This window comes from Aulostomus chinensis, chromosome 21 (assembly GCF_037954235.1).
Source record: "Aulostomus chinensis isolate RoL2024-O1b breed Wild chromosome 21, RoL_Achi_v1.0, whole genome shotgun sequence".
NCBI lineage: Eukaryota > Metazoa > Chordata > Actinopteri > Syngnathiformes > Aulostomidae > Aulostomus > Aulostomus chinensis.
The window spans coordinates 12,838,299-12,857,838 of NC_141340.1; the positions used below are offsets into that span (position 1 = coordinate 12,838,299).

General features: G+C 40.1%; 1 protein-coding gene across 1 annotated transcript in view; it reads left to right on the plus strand.

Moving 5' to 3' along the window:
• Positions 1–19,540, plus strand: part of tpk1 (thiamin pyrophosphokinase 1) — a 58,506-nt gene that overhangs the window by 29,308 nt on the left and 9,658 nt on the right. The window contains exons 6-8 of the mRNA XM_086190947.1: positions 218–313; positions 4,670–4,816; positions 7,728–7,836. Coding sequence (XP_086047073.1) covers positions 218–313; positions 4,670–4,816; positions 7,728–7,836 — 352 coding nt within the window. The remainder of the gene's footprint in view (positions 1–217; positions 314–4,669; positions 4,817–7,727; positions 7,837–19,540) is intronic.

Consider the following 19,540-nt stretch of genomic DNA (forward strand, 5'->3'; position numbering starts at 1 on the left):
GGCCACTGAACCTTCTACATTATTCAGCAACAGAGCCCACGGACAGTCAAGACAAGACTTAAACACTGATTCATACCCCTCTCCATCTCTCTATCTGTTTCTCTGTGCTGTGTTATCCTATCACCCCTTATCTCCACCTGTGTTTTGTTCATACTCTATGTATGGGCACATTTATCTTACTGTGTTTTGTTTGCCGTGTTTGTGCTTTTATGTACAGAATTGTGAAGTGATAGAAACTCCCGACCAAGATCATACAGACTTCACCAAGTGTGTGGACATCATGGTGCAGAGGATCGAGCGAGGCCAGTTACAGGTGACGGTCTCATCCTCACTTTGATTCAATAGAAGATATGTTTATGTTGTTGTTGTTGTTGTTGTATCAATTTGTTAACATTTTGGATAAGAGGCTTTCCATCCCATAATTAGAGGAGAATACATTTAACTCAGTCATAAACAGCATGTCTGTTAAATCTGATGCATTCGACTAAGAACAGGGCAACAATTTTGTAATAATTTACTGTCGTATTCATTTCCAGCTAGCTGTTTACTCCTACTGGCAGTCTTTATGCTCAGCTAGCTTTTGCTTAGTCCAGTTTAAAACTAGCATAAGTAAATCTAACTCAAGACAACAGATCATTGCCAAAATACTGTACTATTCCTAAAATGTTATGCAGTTGCTTGTAAGCAGAATAGCAGTGTCACAAACATTGTTTTGAAACCAAATTGTTTTACTGTGTAAGAAGAAATGGCAGTCAATGTAACACTTTTTACAATAAGCAGTCTCCATTCCCTCAGGGAGTCGGTACTTTAAAAAGGTATTCAGTTCTCACTTGAGTTGCTTAAAGGTCAGTAGTGTTGGACCGTGGTCAACTACAGGCACGTCCCAGGTGTGTGTGGGTGTATGAATATAAAACAACGCGCTGCAGGGAAAGAACATGCTCACTCAGCTTTCCCTGAAGAAACGGTGTCAAACAGCATAACTGGAATAATATTATTCACATTAACGCCTACACATAAAATGCTAAGTGTAATTCTAACTTGTTAGTTTTGAAATTCAATATTTAATTTATTTTGTCAGAGTAAAGCATTTTCTTCAGACTTGATATCCAAAACTTCTTGCTGGTGTAAAGCTCTGTGACCAGCCAACTGCTGCAGAGCAGAACACACACCATCTAACTGATGAGGTCGATGCCATTTGTGTTCGGACTCGAGAATTTAAGCTGGATCGCACAGAATATAAATCATGTTTGGCCCCCCCCAAAAAATTGCCATTTATAAACAGCGTAATTCCAAAATCAGGAGTGATCAGATGTAAAATGTCACGAGGGATTGTGTTGATCCGTTCATCTGTTTTCTCTCCGTCTCTTTTCTCCTCTTAACCATCTCCATCGTTCTATTTTCCCCATTATTGGAATTTTTAAGCAGCATACTGAGTGTTGCTCCAATCAGTGTCAAGTGCCACAATCACTTCACTTTTCGTGATGATCAAAGACGCTTATGGACACACAAACATGCCCCTCATCTCATATGCATGCTGATTGCCATATTGTGCATTTTCCCTGTTTTTAGGTGTCAGGTATTAAGAGAAGATACACTTTTGCCCTTCCTTCTATGGGCTCTTTTTTTCCCCAGCCTGGCTAATATTTACTCTGGCTTTGAATTGGTGCTGAGTGTTTGTCTATATGTCTGCTCACCGGAGATAGGAGCCTGGCAATCAGTTTTCGAAGCGCTGTAAGAGTCGCTGATGTTGACTTTTTATTTGTTTACCAGGGTGTTTTCCACTTTTCTTTATCCACTATGACTCTTTTGAACCTTTGTACCCTGTGAAAAGTGGGTTTTATGAAAACTAATAATTCAATATCATGCCTTGTCATTCTTCCTTTTTGCTCACCTTCACTAATTTCCATCCACTCAGCCTATTTAAATGAATTATATACATAAATGAAATAGTAACAGGGCGATTTGCAGATTAGCAAGCGTTGTGCTTCTGTTTGGGCCTGTTTAAGATTCATCATATTAGCCTCGGAATGTTTTCCTCCTCACAGCTTTGAGCTCGATTTAGAGAATTTATCTCATATTATGGTGGGTGAAATCCCAAAGAATGGTATCAGAGGATTATGGTGGATGGATGAGAATATTTTTGTTTGTGTGGGTGTACATGTACGTGTATATGTATATATGTGTGTGTTTGTGTGTGTGATTGCATGCGCACAGCTTTGTTTGGATGTGTAGTATGCACGAGTTTGTGTGCGCGTGTACGCAAACCTGTTATTCTCTTCCTTTTACTTGTTGAAACTTGTGTTTGCCTTGTTGCTGCTTTGTTGCCGTCATAATCAGCATCTGTTTTCCTTCTCTTATTTCTCTCTATGGTTATGGGTTCATCATCCACAATAAAAGAATAAAAGTTTTGGTGTTGATGTCCAAGCCAGTGTGACTTGCCTCTCGTTCCCTCAGGAGAGAGAACAGAAGGATATGATGAGCCAACTTGTTAATAGTTCCAGTAGCTTTCAGTCGAGAGATCCTCCCCGCTCTGTTAGCTTTTATGTAAACAAATACGAAGTAGGAACAAAAGACAAAGTGAAATGGTTATTTAGAGCTTGAACAGAAGTGTTGATGGGAAGAGGAAGATTCAGCGAGTCAGGGAATTTTCAAACACAATGAAATTTTTTGTTTTTTCTGTACACCTTGTTCTCTTATTCTTTATTTTCTTTGGATTTTTCTCTCTTGGGATCTGGTACTTTTGAGCTGACTGATACGCTTTACTGTTGAAGATTCTCATTGCTCCTTCTGGTAGCAGCTTGGGGAGGAATTAAAAAAAGATGAGAACAGGGGTGAAATTCATTGGCACGATGGTCAAACCCAGGGCATAAAAGAGAACCAGCTTCAGACCAGGCTCAGGTGGGGAATATTGAAATGTATAAATGCATGAATGTAATAAAGCGATAGCTGGTGGAGGTGTAGTGTAATCAATGATCTAAGATGTAATTGAAAATGTTTTAGTGCGTCTGTCACAAACAACATGAAGCCCTTGCGCTCACTGTAAACTGCAAGTTTGGAGTTTATTGGGCAAAGTTTTGATCCTTCTTGGATCGTCTTAAGGTCAAGATGCTTTGTTTATTGTTACTAATCCATACTTGCTCACCACATGGGGTGTGTGTGTGTGTGTGTGTGTGTTTTCATCACCTGTGCCAAACTTACATAAAAGTAGCAAAATGAAAAACCAGTGTAGAAGACACAGGTGACAGACAGTAGTAAATAAATACATACATATATAAATACAATGCACTTTTTTCAGTTTTACATATATCATGATCTATCGTAGATTTATTTTCTTACGATTAATTAACTGGTGCAGGATCGCTGTATCGTGACACTACGGGGCAAAATTTCGAGATACTATCATGAGTTTAAATGAAATTCCAAGCCCAACTAGTGTGACGTCACCGGGGTTACATTTTCCCCCGGAGTTAAATTAAATGAATGATGAACATATTCACATTCAGGTGTTTGTGTTCGATGGCTGTAGTGAAAACTTTGGACTGAAGTGCGTGGTATTTGTGTTTGTTTTCTGTGCTGCTGTGACATCGAGTTGTCAGCCTCTGACAGCGCCTCTGCACTCTTGACTCTGTGGGGTTTTAAGGCTGTCAGCTTTGGTGCTTGACTGCTCAGGGACTTTGTATGAGGATAATTGCTGAGAGCTGTAAATATTGTACTTAGGTGAACTGTGGCTTAACGTTAAGAAGAACCTTATTTTAGCACTGAGGTTGCAGAAAATGGTTTTAGTTGAAGTAATCCACTTAGCTTATTTGATTTTCTGTTAACAACTCCACATTAATTCAAGTGTGATTATTTTATTGCAGTAAATTTACTCTTTGATGGACCACTGATTGTTTATCTGTCCTCCATCTCACTTCTTTCTGCTGTGTCCTCGCTTGTTTTTATTGTGTCCCAGTGGTTTGTGTTGTTGTGCTTGTACCACCTTTTTTGTTGTTGTTTTAAATTATTGTATTAAATTCTCTTAAAACCTGATTAGAAGATGATTTTACGTCTTGATGCAAATAGCATTCCCACTATAAGGGGGAAAAAAATGCACACAGATTTAATGCATTGTTGATAGAATACTTGGAAAGAAAAGAGAAGGTCAAAAGCTCTATAATAACATAGTTGGACAACATTGCCTGATTCGAAGGACTGTTCAATTGAATGGCGACATTCCTGCTGTGAAAAAGCTCCACAACGTGCTGTGGGCAAAGAAATTGGCTCAATTCTTGCATAGCTGTCGCTTTCACAGCTGTGAACAGAAGACGACAATTCTGCCTGGATGCATTTCTAAGATAAAGATAGACTTAATCGATTCCCGCGGTGGGGAAATTCACATTGCTGGCCAGTTACCTGTCAAGCCCCGCCCCCACCCACCCAGGAGGATCACCGTCACTGAAACTCCCTGTGACCCTTTAATGAAATTTAGTTGTCATGTTCATGTTTTTTTGCCCATGACAACCATTAAGATCACTATAACCATAATAATCCGATACCATGTTTATTAATGATGAAGTTAAAAGTAATAAAAAGTGTTTCTCTCTCTCTTGGGGCTGCCTTTTCAATTATTTTTTTCCTTTAATCAAAATAATAATCATTGTCTTCATCTTGTTCAACTGTGTGTGTGCAGGTGGATGTCATCGTGACTCTGGGTGGTCTGGGGGGCAGATTTGACCAGATCATGGCATCTGTTGAGACCCTCCACCTGAGTATGTCCAAGACCCAACTCCCAGTGATCATCATCCAGGGGCGTAGTCTGGTCTATCTTCTCAAACCGGTACGTGGATCACTTGTTTTTTGTGCAGTATGTTCATACAATTAATTTCATACCGTTTAGCCAGTGAAACTGTTTTTCTCACCGATTCTCTTTCGGTCAGTGTATTTTGATTCGCATTTTGAAGTGTCCCGTTAGAAAAGGTAGAGAGAAACTCTCTCGACTTGAGGTCACTCATTCAAAGTTGTTGTTTTTTTTCTTTTTTTTTCTGGGAGAGAGAAAAACCTTTTTCCAATAAGGGCTCACATAGCAAACCCATAGATGAATGACCAGATGTTTCACCTGCCGTCATCGTACTGAATATTTCCAAACTTTGTCTCTGGACAACCTGCAACATTACATCTTGTCCAACTGGAAGGACTTTCACAACACCATTTCTCATCAGTAGATGGCTTTAGATGGCCAAGGCGACCTTCTCTCTCCTCTTCTTGCTCCAGCTAACATTGCTTGTACGGCCATCTTCTGACAAAAATATGAATTGCAGTCTGGTTTTAATCATATAAAAACTAGACAGACATACATGTAGCACTACACTGTGTGTTTCGCCACTAGTCTAACATTTTTCTCTCCCACTCCTCTAATCATTTCCAGTCCTTATCTTCATTTTGGGTTGTATCTTAAAACGACCTGCTTTTTAGGCTGAAAAATATTTTAAAATGTGTATATTTTTTCTGAATAATATAACAGCATGTTTCCTCAGGTCGGCAGTATGTAATTATTTGGCAAGGATATGTCTGTAACACAACAATGCTTCATTTATAACCGAAGGCTGTGCCAGATTTTAGCTTCATCACAAAAAATTGAAGCTGCTCCTGTAATTTGGATGCTGTACTTCCATATTATTTTCACAACCTCTTGTCTTGTTTAGCTTCCACCTTGATTGGAATGTCGATCCCTTTTGTTTCTCTGTTAAATAATCAAGAACATACACACTTCTCTGCTCTCATGGCGCCCCAATTTGCTGTTCCGCATGAGAGAGAGTGAGCCTCTTTTGATGCTTGTAAATTGTTTTTCCCTTCAATGCCAGCCACTTCCTTGTGCTCCTCACTTGATTGAGTTTACAAGTGGGCTGAGGAGCCGCCATTTGGGACATGCTGCAATTTTTTATTTATTTGTTTTTTTTTAACCTCCCTATTGTTACTTTGCGAGATCTCCAAGACAAACCGCCAACTGTCAAATTTCCCATAGTATGTTAAGTAAACCTCGCTCATGCACTCTCTCCCTATTTCTTGTCATTATTCCAAAGGTGCGTTTTCATTTGCTGCTTCATACCTCGACACCTCCAATTAATCTTACTTCAGTGAGGGTAAATTAAGCTCATTTGTCAACGCAGCTCCAACTCACCAACGACTGATGAACGCAGACGCCTGTACATGAAGGTGAATGCAACCTTCGAAAGGCCCAGAGCTATTTGTTCAAGTTCCATCTGTAATTGGAGTGTTTACAACTTTTGCCAAATATCCTCACCACTCATATTCCCGACAATCACCACTTCCATCCGTGCTGAGTTTTGGGGATGTGACGGTAGAGCCGATACACTGTAACCAAACACACGAAGTATGAATTGCCAGATTTTTTATTAATAGCGCAGAACAATCAGTCACTAGGAAACACATCTCTCATATACATAGTTTTAAATGTAAATTCAAATCAGGGTTGTTCCTGTTTGTTGTAATTTGTGTCCCATGCAAGGTTGTCACAGCATTATTATGCTGTCTTTGGGAATATGCAAAGGTCCTGTGTTATCTATAGCTGGCTCATGGTATTCCGCAATTCTCATATGTTCCATTGAATTATGTGTGGCGACACTGGAGGACTTGCAGAATTGTTTATTTTGAGTCCCTACACGACAAGAAGATGTTTTAATCAGTCTAGGTCCCAAGGAGGTGCTAAATTTACTCAATTTAAAAAAAAAAAAAAAAAAACTTATGCTGAGATCATTTGTTTGTTTTTCTTATGCTGTCTGCTTTATGTAAGCTCTACTTAGTCAAGTAGCCCCTCCACTTCACCCCACCACCACCACCACCACCCGTGAGAAAGCCTTTTCTCTTAAGGCTGAGACGATGCATAGCACTGCGTCAGCTGATCTGTGCCATAAATCACTCTATAAACAAACTCGAGGTCAAATCTACATGCTTGTTTACCTGATGCCCTTTGGAGGAGTGAAACTTGTCAGTGCAAGAGCTGATTTAAATGATTAAGTGTGATACCTGAGGTCTGTAAACTCGTCCAACCTTCTGGTGCACTGAGGCAAGTTGGCAAACATGGTATTCAAGCATAAAATGAACCAAAGGACTGACTCGCATGTGTCTATTGTGTATTGGAATGAATAATTTAGCGTGAATAAATGCAAAACAATTCAGAGAAAAATTACCGGGTCTGTGTTGACAAATCAAGTCTTTAAAATATTTAATTAGAAATCACTTTGTGGTTGTTATTTTTTTTTTGTATAAGAAACCCATATAGAAACCCCCCAAAAATGTCCTAGATGAAGCAGGTTGAACTCTAGTCTTTTGGGCTTTGAAGGTGAACATCCCGATATCACTGGGTTCATGTAAGAATGCTAATGTTAGCATTTAGCTCTGAGAAGTGTCTCAGAATTGCTTTTTTTTTTTTCTTTTTTCTTTTTTAATCTTTGGCTTTTCTTGTGCTTATAGCAACTTATTGCTTAGATTTGCATCTTTGCCTTGTCTTCAGTGACATCATTTTAAAAGTATTATTTTTCAGGTTGTCAGAATTATCATGAGGAGTTGAGAAAAAAAAATTGCCTCCTCGTGACTCTCAGTAAAAATATATAATCATCATCTCTTTGGGTGTAAACTAAAAACAAAGGGTTGCAGCTTTGACACTTGCAATATTTTAATTTCACAAAGCTACACAAGCACATTTTCACCCTCTTACTGTGTGTCTGCAGGGTAGCCACACACTCGGGGTGAACACTGGCCTGGAGGGGTCGTGGTGTGGCCTTGTTCCTGTGGGTTCACCCTGCCAAACAACCTCCACTGGACTCAAATGGAACCTGAGTGAGTCCACAACCAATAATAACCCTCTGAATTTTCTTGACACTCAACTTTTGTAGGCTCATTAGAGAACCTTTTTTTTATATCATGCTCATACACAAACAACAAATTAAGCATGAAAGTTTTTGTGTTTGTTTTCTTTTTTACCCCCCCAACATATATAAACTACAAACAATATGGTGTGGGAGCACCCTGGGGCTTAGAGATGCAGCAAGTCAGGGACACTGGGCCACTAGCATGCAAAACTAGAACATACTTCAAACTGGGAACATACTATTAATACAATAACATCTTTAATGTAGATGATTTGTCATGAAGTCTCAAGTGGGTTGGTGGATGGCAGTTAAAGGACCAGTGTGTAGGATTTAGCCCCCTCACTGTTCACATCCCAAGCATATGGGAGAACCTACGTTGGGCACCATTCTAAATCACCTTTAAAGTAGAAACCAGGCAACTTAGGTACATTTGTTCCTAATTTCCATTCACTAAACACCACATCTGGGTTTTTTTTCTCATTTCTTTTCTGTTGTCTGTATTGATTTCCACTTTTTCCTCATGTTTTTGCTCTTATTTCTTGATTTTCGTCTGCTTGTCATTTTTTTGGTGTATTATTGGAAATTTCAGATGAATAAATTCTTACTCTATACATAAAATATCAATCACAATAAATAAATACCCAATTTTGAAAACTCAACTTAAAAGCAACACATTTGATCATCTTTAGGGTCTTCTTACTGTTGCAACATCATTCTGATGGTGCACTGACTTCATACTACCTCCGAACTCTGAAGGTGTCTTCCTGCATCTTTCAAACTCAACTGACCATGCACCAAACTCTTTCTAGCTCATAGTGCTGTTTTGAGGTACCGCAAGCTAGCTTTGAGAACAAAAATCATCATGGCAGCTCAGGGGAAAAGACCCCTGCATGTCACAGCGGATCTAAAAGTCTGTTTACGTTACATTAAAACATCAATCGCTAATTGAAATAATCATGCAACACAGATGACATCATGCAGTATTATACATACACTTACTTGGCTTCAGTGAAATAACCTGCAATTAAAAAAAAAAAAAAAAAAAAAAAGGTTTCCTATTTGGAGACGCGTACTGCAATGAAATTCTCATATTCTAGAACACTGCAAATCCAATCAGACACCCATCCGAGGACCCCTGTGGTCTTAGCACAATCTAAGCCTCATGGCCAGCTGTGTTCTTAATGAGTTGGCACAGACCAAACTTCCACCCGCACAAGGGAAACCTGGACCTTCTGTCAGTGGTGTTGCATGTGTGTGCTTCTTTTATGGGTGTCAGTTTAAAGCATGCGTGTGCGTGCGCGCATGTGAATATTTCTGGTTGGCTGCACGCTCGCGCTCCCGCTAGCACCCGCGTGTGCCTTTGTTTGAACATGTCTATAGGCAGGTTTGAATGAGTGTGCGCGCTCCTAGTCCTGTTCATTAACTTGTTTTTGTGTGTGTGTTTTAATCAGCTACAGTGTGTATATTTACTCAGCACACCTGTGAGGGAGCCTTCGGAATTGTAATGAGAGGGACTTTATACATGAGAGTCCTATGCAGATTAGCCAGTGATAACAAGACGCATAATTAATCACATACATATTTAGAAGGCTGGAAGTAATGATTTCCCTGTGGGGTGGGGAAGAAGGACAAGAATGTGGGAAAAAAAAATAGGAATAGCTTGTTTTGTTTTTTTCATGTGCATCTTATAATATCCCCATTCCTGTAGAGATGTGTTTTTCTGCAATGGTTTTCAGTGCAACTTGCCCGGGGATGCTAAAATCAGCTCTGCGCCACTCAAAAGTGACACTAAGACTCTTTAGAAGTCCAGTGAAATGATCCCGCGCACTTAGGTTCAAAGCCTGTCTGTGATGAAAAATATATGATCTTTCTATGAAGAAAGAGTATCGAGCTGTCAGCCATTACAGCCTCGCTGCCCCAAAGGAGACTCTCTCCATGCATCTAGAGCATCTTTAAATTCCTGCTTTAAAAAGCAAAGATGAGCCGTGATTCTTGTTTTTTCTCCAACAGCTTAAATTCAGGATGAGTAGTCAGTTACTGAGAAAACTTTTTTTTTCCCAGCTGTTGCTCTTTTAGGTAATATGCAGGATAAGCTCAAATACCCTTGGCCCGGGATGATTATATTACATGTTCAATTTTTGATGCGTCTATAAATAATTTATATTGTTGTACAGTAAAATTAGATCAGACACAGGGGGCGCGTACATGGTCACTGAGCTAAGCTGAAGCTTGCAGTGAGAGGATCTTGACTTTTCTGTTGTTGTTTTTGGTGTCATGTGTCTTCATGTACAGAAATTGCAGGAAATAAGAGTGCCACGGTCAATTAACAAGACCAAGTCAAAGCCTAGGACAGGATATGGCAGAGTTGTGTGTGTCAGTGTCTCTAATGTGAATTTGTGGATGTTAAATAGTCATCTTCAGTTTTCTGTTGTGGTCCAAGTGTGAAAACACTGTTTCATCACATAACTACTCTACACCGGCCTTAGTTTAATTGTCTTATTCAGTTCAATTATGAGTTAAATTGCAATCTGCAAAATCACGTTGTCCCTGCTTTGACAAGCAGCAGCTGGCAGTGACCAAAATGTGTCAAAAAACAGATTTTGCTGTCACCTTTGCTGCCAGGGGTGTCTGAGCAGTTCTGAGAGGATGGCCTGTCAAACAGCACACAAGTGAAACTGCTGATTTTCTCGTCATTTGTGTTAAACATCATCACAGAGAACGCTGCCGGTGTGCTCACGCTGAGATTTATGATGGCTCATGATTTCATCCTTGAAAATTCATTAAAAGCAGAACATCTGCAGAGAATGCGATAGCATGAATTGTCTCGACAGCTGAAAAACGAAGGATTTGCCACACTTATGGCCAGTGGTGATCAGATCATTTATTAGCGATAGAAGAGATGAATAACGGCTGATTTTGATGATCAGATCACGTAAAGCGTTTCATGAGCCGTTTGACATGTTAAATAACTACTCAGTTATAACACAGGTTGCCGTACATTTAGCGCCTGCGGGTGTAATATAGAACCATCCCCACATATTCAGTGTGCGAGTAGCATCCATTGGGACACAATTAGCACGACTTGATCACACAAGTCAGAAAACATCACCACGCTACTAAGAAATATAGTTGAACTGGCAAGTATGCTACATGTAGCGCCACTACTGTCCAACACTGCTTGTTCATCTAAGTAAATTTGCAGCAGACAGTAGCCACGCTCCACTAAACTTTCAAATTAAAACATTATATCTCACTCATTTGATCAGCCCTGTAACCGTTGTGGGCATCGAGGAAGTGAACAGAGGAGCGGCAGCATCGAGGAGGCCTCTGGATGGCGGTGGCTCAAGGGGGTCTTTGTTGTGACTGCTGTCTAATGAAAGGACTGCACTGCGGTAATGATACTACCAGGGTAGCGTACCACTAAATAATGAGGTGACTGCAGTTTCGGAAAGGTAACTGCAAATGAGAAATGTTCTAATGAAGTGACTGCGATGTACTTTTAGGAATACAAGTTGGGTAAAATGAGGTGAATGTAATGTGGTGATGAGGAGCCAGCAAGAAAGATAGACTTCCTCTCCAGTATTAGACTGCTCTCACTCACCTTTTGAGTCATTCACACTCTCTCATTCCCTGCTGTCATTTCCTTTTCCACTCTGTTCTTCCACTTTACCTTCCAATTTGCTCCTGTTGTCGTCCTCTCCATTCGCCACCCTCTGTCCTTTTCACTCACTCTCATTACTGCCATCCCTTCCTTCTCATTATCAGGGAACATGACAGCTGAGCTATGTAGCCCCCTCTATATGTTACATTAATATTCAATCAGCAATGCTAAAATCCCCAAGGAAACTGCCAGTAAATATGATCATTGTGTATATGAGTATACTGTATGCGGTTCTCCTCTCCTCTATGTGTTTGACCTTGCGGACGTCTGTTTCATGTCAGGTTGTGGGAATTTGACAGTAGCTCAGGGCTTTGTTCCTTAACGATATAATTTCCCGTGGAAGATTTTTTGAAATTGATGTGACAGTTGGTATGCACAAACACTCACACAAAATGTGATAGAGCCAAACCTTTGAAAGATAAGAAGAATATCTCCCAGTCCTCATTATGCAGCCATGGGAACACACAATATGTGAAAATACGACAACACACACAAAAGCAGCCAGAACTACATGGATCCTCTTTTTAGGTCTTCTTTTGTGACTTCTCATCATCTTAAATGTCTTTTTCTAACACCACATAGTATGTTGTAGTATGTTGTTGTTGTTTTCTGTATTTGGAATTTATGTGCTTGAGAAAAATAAAGTAGAAGTGAAGTAACTGATTGACATTCCTATTGATAATCCTCTCAGTGTAACAAATGACTCATAAGTTAGGTATTGCTTTGCCGTGGTGAGTTTTTCTTCTTTGTCACTTCCTGAGTGCCATAAGTAGTACAGACTTTGTCATTGAAAAGCTGGGATTTTCACCTACTATTGATTCGGTGCTTCCCAAACTTCTTGTTACATCTGTTGGATCAGCTGAAGCGATATAAAGCTGAATAGCCTCACTCGTCAAGACAAACTAGATCTGCCAACATTCACGTGCATCTCGATGATTCCGATCTGTAGTTTTATAAACCTCTTACGTACTGCTGTACCGGATTTTGTCCTTTTTATGCGGTCTTCATAATAACAATGTTTACTATTATGTGTAAAATTAATAATTAACAAATCTGCCTTCGGAGTGCAATCAGAGCCCAGGTGAGGCCGAGCGTTCCCGATAATATCCGGTCAAACAGGGCCGATCACACTCATCAGTGGAGCCTCCACTACCACACTGTTTGCTAGAAGTGTTGGTTCTGTGATTAGTCCTGCTAGAAAATGGTCTGATGACCTCATATACCCCTTTCACAGTGAAACACGTGTGTCTGAGCAGACGCAGGTCTGAGCTCCAGATGTGAGGGGTGCGTGCCTGTGTTTTTCTCTCTCGTACGTCATCACCCTGACAACGTCATCATTACACATTAAAGTGCGCCGGAACTCTGAGAGGTAAACAAATGACAGCATGGACATCGTTGAGTCGAATGTTGCCGTTGTGGTTGCATGCATTGCAATTTTGTCTCTTTTATGGCAGAGGCCAAAACTTTATTGAGAGATGAGTGAGCAGCTCTTGCAGTGCAGCCCAGCCCAATCTTTGTTGTTTTTTTTCCCCCGGAGCTTCCACAAGGGCAGCCTGACAGACGGCACCGTGACAAAATCAGAATGCAACAGTATGGTAGATCTACATCAATGGGTCATATCACGGGAAACCTGAGACATCGCAGGTTGCCTTTTTCACACTGCAGGCGAGCCAAGCAGAGCCGAGGCGAGCCGCTGAAGACCCGGGTCGCTTGGAGGGTCGGTGGACGCGGGTCGGAATGCCGAGGCGACCCTTTCAGAGTGCCCGAACACCCGTGTTCATCTGCGTTTTTGGTGCAGTGTGAAAGGGGCTGAATACGGATGGCACTTAAAACAAATTATTAAAGTCTTTATCCCATCCTCGAACAAAAGTTTTCATACTCTGTATATTACTCTATGTACATTAAATGATATCGGTTTTTTGTTTGTGTAGTTTTTAATCCTTGAAAAAGGGTTGCCATTGCAAATTTTGCGAGATTAATCTGTTTAATTCACAAATATGAGAACAGAAAAAGAAAGATTTCAAATGTCATCAGAGGAGGATCTTGCAACTTCAAACAGATGTTGTACACTTTCTTCTGAAACAATCACTTATCATTTTTTCAGTGTTTGTGATCACATTGCGATATTATTTCTATGTAACCTTCAGTCTTTTCTTGCAGCAGGATTTATTACGTCCTGAATACATTCATTTTAGCCAACCATTTTAATACAATTCTCCCACTTGAAATACTTTATGGTACTCTTAATCAGTGTTAACATATTCAGTCTTCCTACACAAAGCCCACTGGAAAACAGAGTGAATATGTGAATTGAAAATAAGTACAATTGTGTTAATACTGCATACACATGTCTCAAGTTGAACTGGCCTCCCAGCTACCCCCTCAGGTTGACAGGGAGTGAACTGCTGTGTCAGAAATGGGGAAGCAAAGAAGGCTAAGCGAGAGGAATTTAGTATGTTATGATGGGATGACACGAGAGAGAACGAGACATTTGATGTTCAACGATGCTGACACAGCAGGAAATGGAGGATTACGGAAACAGTTGGAAAATGTGTTGGAGCTTTTATTTGGAGCTTCTGTGCAGACGCACATACACAGACACACATATAGCCTCATGTTGGATGCAAACTCAGCTGTATTGGAGTTCCAGAAGTTCCCCATTTCCCTCATGTCAACCTCGTCTTTTGTGCTCACGACTGTTATTGTTAGATTTATTTGGATTTTATTGTACATCTCACTAGCGAGGTGTTTTTTTCAGTGGAGTGAATTTGTACAACTGACATGCAAGAGGGAATCCAGTTATTATCTTTGTTCATTCTTTTCTTTCAGTTCTGCTTGCTGAAGCTGATGCTTGACCAGGCTAATGCTGGTCACTATATGGCCTAAAAATCTACTTTATCCGATTTTTCCGAATTTCTGCTGTCCGACTTGACACCTCCTGTTCCAAACCTTGGTTTGGTGCAGCTCTGCTTGGTATGAAAGGGTGAAGTTCATACAGCAACCCTGCGGTAAATAATGATGCCGTCTTTTAGCCTTTGCCGCCATGAAATATTCTTCAATCCCCTCAAACGTTGTACCGTCAAACCATTTTAGCATGCCCAGCTACAAGAGAAATGTATTCCTGTATGTTGCTGTATGTAGCTGTGCTTGAACCAATCATCCACATTCTTTCAGACAACACCATTGAGACAAATGAGACAATTACCTTTTGTATCTGATGCTTCCCCTCCTGCCCCAGTTCAACTGCGGCAGCATTTTCCTTGTGGCATGGACGTGTTTTGAAGCTTCTTTGTGTGGCTTCGCCCTCCCTTCTCCTGATGGAGGCTTCTGTCAAAGCAACAGGGAGTTTCTAATGGAGAGGACGATAGTTAGCCTCCACTTGTGTTGTAATTAGCCTTGCTTGTTGAATACTGGCCATGCGTTTGTGTGTGTCTTATAAAGAGATGGGCGTTAGTCACATTTTCCCAGCTTGAATGATAATTTGAATTACTTGAGGGAGGCTTGATTCCTTTCAAAGGGTAATCCGTTATTAGAACTCAAGAACAGTAATATCCGAAGCATATTGTCAATCAATGCTCACAGATAACTTTGTAACAAAAATGCCCTCTGAAAGGGGAATATCAAATTTGAGTTGACTTGTCGGATGATGGATGCCGATGCCTTGACAGGACGGAGGCATTTATCAATCGGTTGTTTAGCTATAAAATAAGTCTGCATGTTAAATCTAAACATTATTAGTCAAACCACAAAAAGCAACCTGGTCCAAGCTTATGAATCTGTCTAACTTTGCAGGTTTTTTAAAGGAGTGACCTGCAAGCAAATATGACGGGAGAGCCTTGTCTTTTCCGTCTACTTTGTTGTTTTTTTAATATGATTCCCTCCCTTTTGTTACTTTTCAGCCTTGTGCGTTTGTTTTTTAACTCCTCTGGTTAACTGCTGGCAATCCTTTACATTTTCTAGCTTTGCTGAAGTTCCCTAATTCAAAATACCAAGCAGTACTTCAGTTTCTTCCTTCAGCTGCCTCTGAAAGACATCTTGATATTTGATCACAGCTTTATGTCCCTGACCTGTTGCACCTGCTTTTAATTCATGTTCGGCAAACCTTAAATGCAAAGAAAGTGTAGGTTTTTTTTCCAGTCTATGGATGGAAGTGCAGTCTCACCCCTGCATTAGTCAAGCCTATGATGCAAAAATGAATAAAAGATGAAATGGAAAGGAATGCAGGGTATCTTATAGAGAGAGCAAAGTTTTGTATTTCATGTTAAATGTGGTGCTCATTTGGTTCCAAAATGCATTGCCAAGTCTTGCAACAGATAAAAATATACTGCACTTTGTTGTGAGCTTAAATAGCAGAAGCAATGGCTGACTCCTGCTTTACTGATGAACATGGTTACTGATGCCAGTAATGATGCAAAGTATGAAGTTCTCTACTCTCTTGATTGCTTGTGCCCAGATCCAGAGACCCACACCAAGCTCTGTTGGGCCAGTCTCCAGTTGTCAATTGGTCCTGCCTACAGTAATTTATTGCCATTGCCAATTTATTCAACCCCCCCCCCCCCAAAAAAAAAGCCCAAACCACACAGCTTTCCCTGCTCATTCTCTCTCCTGATGTGCATTCCATTGCCCTTGCCATACCCCGCACAAAATGCGTGGCAGCAGACCGCCCACAGCAATCATCCACTGTAACATTAATATGATATAAAGGGATGTCATTGAGTCTCCACAGCCATGAAAGTAGCAGAGGAGTAACCCCCCCGGAAACCACTGACATGCACGAGTCTTATCACACTGAGCTAATGCCTGTGTGTGTGTGTGATGTTCAAGCGTATTACTGCCTAGTTATTTGGAGGTCGGGTATGTTCCACATTCCCTGCAGTATTATGAATTTATTTACACTGATTATAATGTTTGACATTAAATCTTGCAGTGTGAATCCCGCTCAGCTTTGCATGCCTCATTCTGCTAAGTACTGATGTTAATGACCTGCATTATTTTCTGTGTTTTTCATTCCTGTTTAGACACCGTGAGAAACAAATATTGTAAACGCATGAAGTCAAGGTCATTATGTTCTTTCAGCACATGCCCATTTGCCCCCTGAAGCCTGTGAAATTGGAATATGAAATATGAGCATCTCGGGTTTGCGGCAAAGATGCTCTGTTATCTTCTGCAAACGTGACAAATACATGAACGCAAGCTAACTGTTGAACCCCCCTGACCCTTTCTTATTTACATCGTAAGACTTTAACAGCCTCGATAATTCTAACGCAGCAATAGAGCCCTGCATCCTTTGGTATTAATTCTTGACTTTCTTAGGCCACACCTACAGAATCATTTTGAATCAGAATATCCATGTGAACTCAAATGTATGACACCTTTATGTGTGTCTGATTAATAAAATCTAAAGTATTTTAAAACAAAGAACTTGCTAGGGTTTTTTTGGGGGGGGGGCTAAGTTTAATGTCCTCATTTGCGTTTTTAGCCGGTTCTTTTGAGAACTGTTTGGTACAGTTACATTAAAGGACATTTTTGAAGAGATCCTGTCTTTCCTTGCAGTCATTAAAAGGCTTTATAAAAACCTTTATTCCTTCATTTTCAAAAGAGCATGTGTGAGCAGAGGCTTTGAGAAGAATCTTTTAAACCAAGTAATATTTGCTATTGCCTCTGACAGCAACTGATATTCTGACAGACTGCTATCTTCCGTAGCTCTATTAAAATAAAAATTGCATTTTTGTCATGTAACAATCTTTGACAGTCTAATCAATAGAACAGCTGTGTCGTAGACAAAGGCTCTTATTTAGTTTAGATTTGTACATGTAAATAATGTATTTAATATTCTATTATAACATTATCCTCCAGCGTGTGGCTCTCTAAAGAATAAGTGTTATAGCTATCACAGCTGGGCGATAGTATGAATTCATTTTGATTGTCAGGATTCAAGCCAGTGGCTACTACTGAAATATTACACTCTTCCAGTGGGGCAGTTTTTGAGACTTTGAAATCACTCTATCTAAATACACACACACACACGCACGCACACGCACGCACGCACATAAATCTCCGGCAGTTCTGAAATGTGGAGTTCAGTCAAAACTGGCAGCTGCAATTTAAATGGCCTACATATGCCTCTGGCTTTATGCTGTGACATATAGCACTCATTTCCCATTATGATTTTTATTGGCTGCCATCTATTATTTTCCAAAGAAGTAAATGGGATCAAGAGCCATTGTTAGCAGAAGAAAGTCCCCCAAGTGTGCATGAACCACTCAACTGTATTCCAGTTAGTAAATTGCAAGGGACAGTGATGTTTATGAAGGTCAGAGAGACAAAAGTTGTCTATCCAAAACAACTCTACTATCATACATGTGTGCTGTGCGCTGGTGCGTGGAATCCTCCTTAGTCAGTTCCTTTGTGGCTCTCTCATCTGAAAGCTTAATATTAAAAAGCCTTCATCCTGCAGCTACACAGTCAGAGTTATGGCTTATGGTGTGTGCGTGTGTGTGCACGTGCGTGTGTGTGTGTGTGTGTGTGTGTGTGTGTGTGTGTGTGTGTGAGAAAACCTGCTTTGTCATGATGTTCTCGGCTTAGTGTGGATCATAATGAACAACATATCTGAATAGCTGTCATCCTCAAACCAACTCTTCCTCAAACAGCGTGCATACATGTGGGTGGTTGAATATGAATGTACTGTATCTTTTCTTTATTCGCTTGTGTTTTGTATTAGTGTGTGTGTGTGTATGTGTGTATGTGTGAATTTGATTCATTGTGGTCTTGTTTGCATTTGACTCTGATGTTTTTGTCCCTTTGTGTGTGGATATGCAGAAATATTCATAAATATATCAGTGTGTGTGTGTGTGTGTGTGTGTGTGTGTGTGTGTGTGTGTGTGTGTTTGTCCGCTGCAAACAGAAAGGCTGAAGAGTCTTGTCTAGTGTATGGTTTCCACTCAGCTTGATATTCAAATGAGCAGCTGGAGGTCTGAAGCAGTGGATTCCAACTTTAGCATCATCAGGCTCATACATACATTAGCAGGGCAATAAATCAATATCATGATGTTTCTGTTATTTCAGATTCAGCATAGTTTTGAATTTAGTTGTTGTAATATTCAGATATATCTTATATATCATCTTTTTTATATGTAAAAAGCTGCTGTTCCTTATATTCCACCAATGCGAGTGAAGTTGGTATTATTTGAAACAGGCATTCACTCAGGTTTCAATAAAGAAGACCAAACAAAGATGGTACAACTGTAATCTGACATACCAAACGCACAATCTGGACCGTCTTCCACAATTCGTATTGAATCCCAGTGGAACAATAACTATTCATCCACTTTAAGCTGAGACAGTAACAGATTACAGATGCATTTACAATAATGCATAGTTTTGCTCAAGGAGTGAAAAACAAACCAGGGGCTGAACTGATAGAAATGACTTCTCCTGTGACTACAAATCAAGAACTGTGACACATTATAATGAGTTACCGGACCAGAAGTTCTCCTTCTCCATCAACAGCAGTACTAAGTAGCCACTCATTATAGTACTGCATTGTATTGAGTATTTACTTAGTATTTATTTACCAAAGAGTAGTCCATTACTATTAATAAGTAGTTCCCTAACCAAAAGCAGAAACAGCGGTATTGTAATAATCACATGCAGACCATGTATGAATTAATCATGCTCACACGACTGATGCTTGTGATTTTATGATGATCCTTTCTCAGATATTTATGAACTCATCATTGTCTAAGATTCATTAATAGGGTATTATGGTCTGTTCTCTGGTGAATCATTGTCATCTACTGTATTGTTCTGGAAACAGAGATTTATTAAGTGTCATTGTGTTGTTTTAAGAATCGTTCTTCCAACTCTGCACAAAAGACTCAAACATGCAGAGACATAGGCAGCGATATTCTGGCCCAGGTGCCTTCAGATACACACACACACACACACACACACACACACACACTAGTGCAACATGAAATGCATAAACATATGCACAAATCCAGGAGCAGGT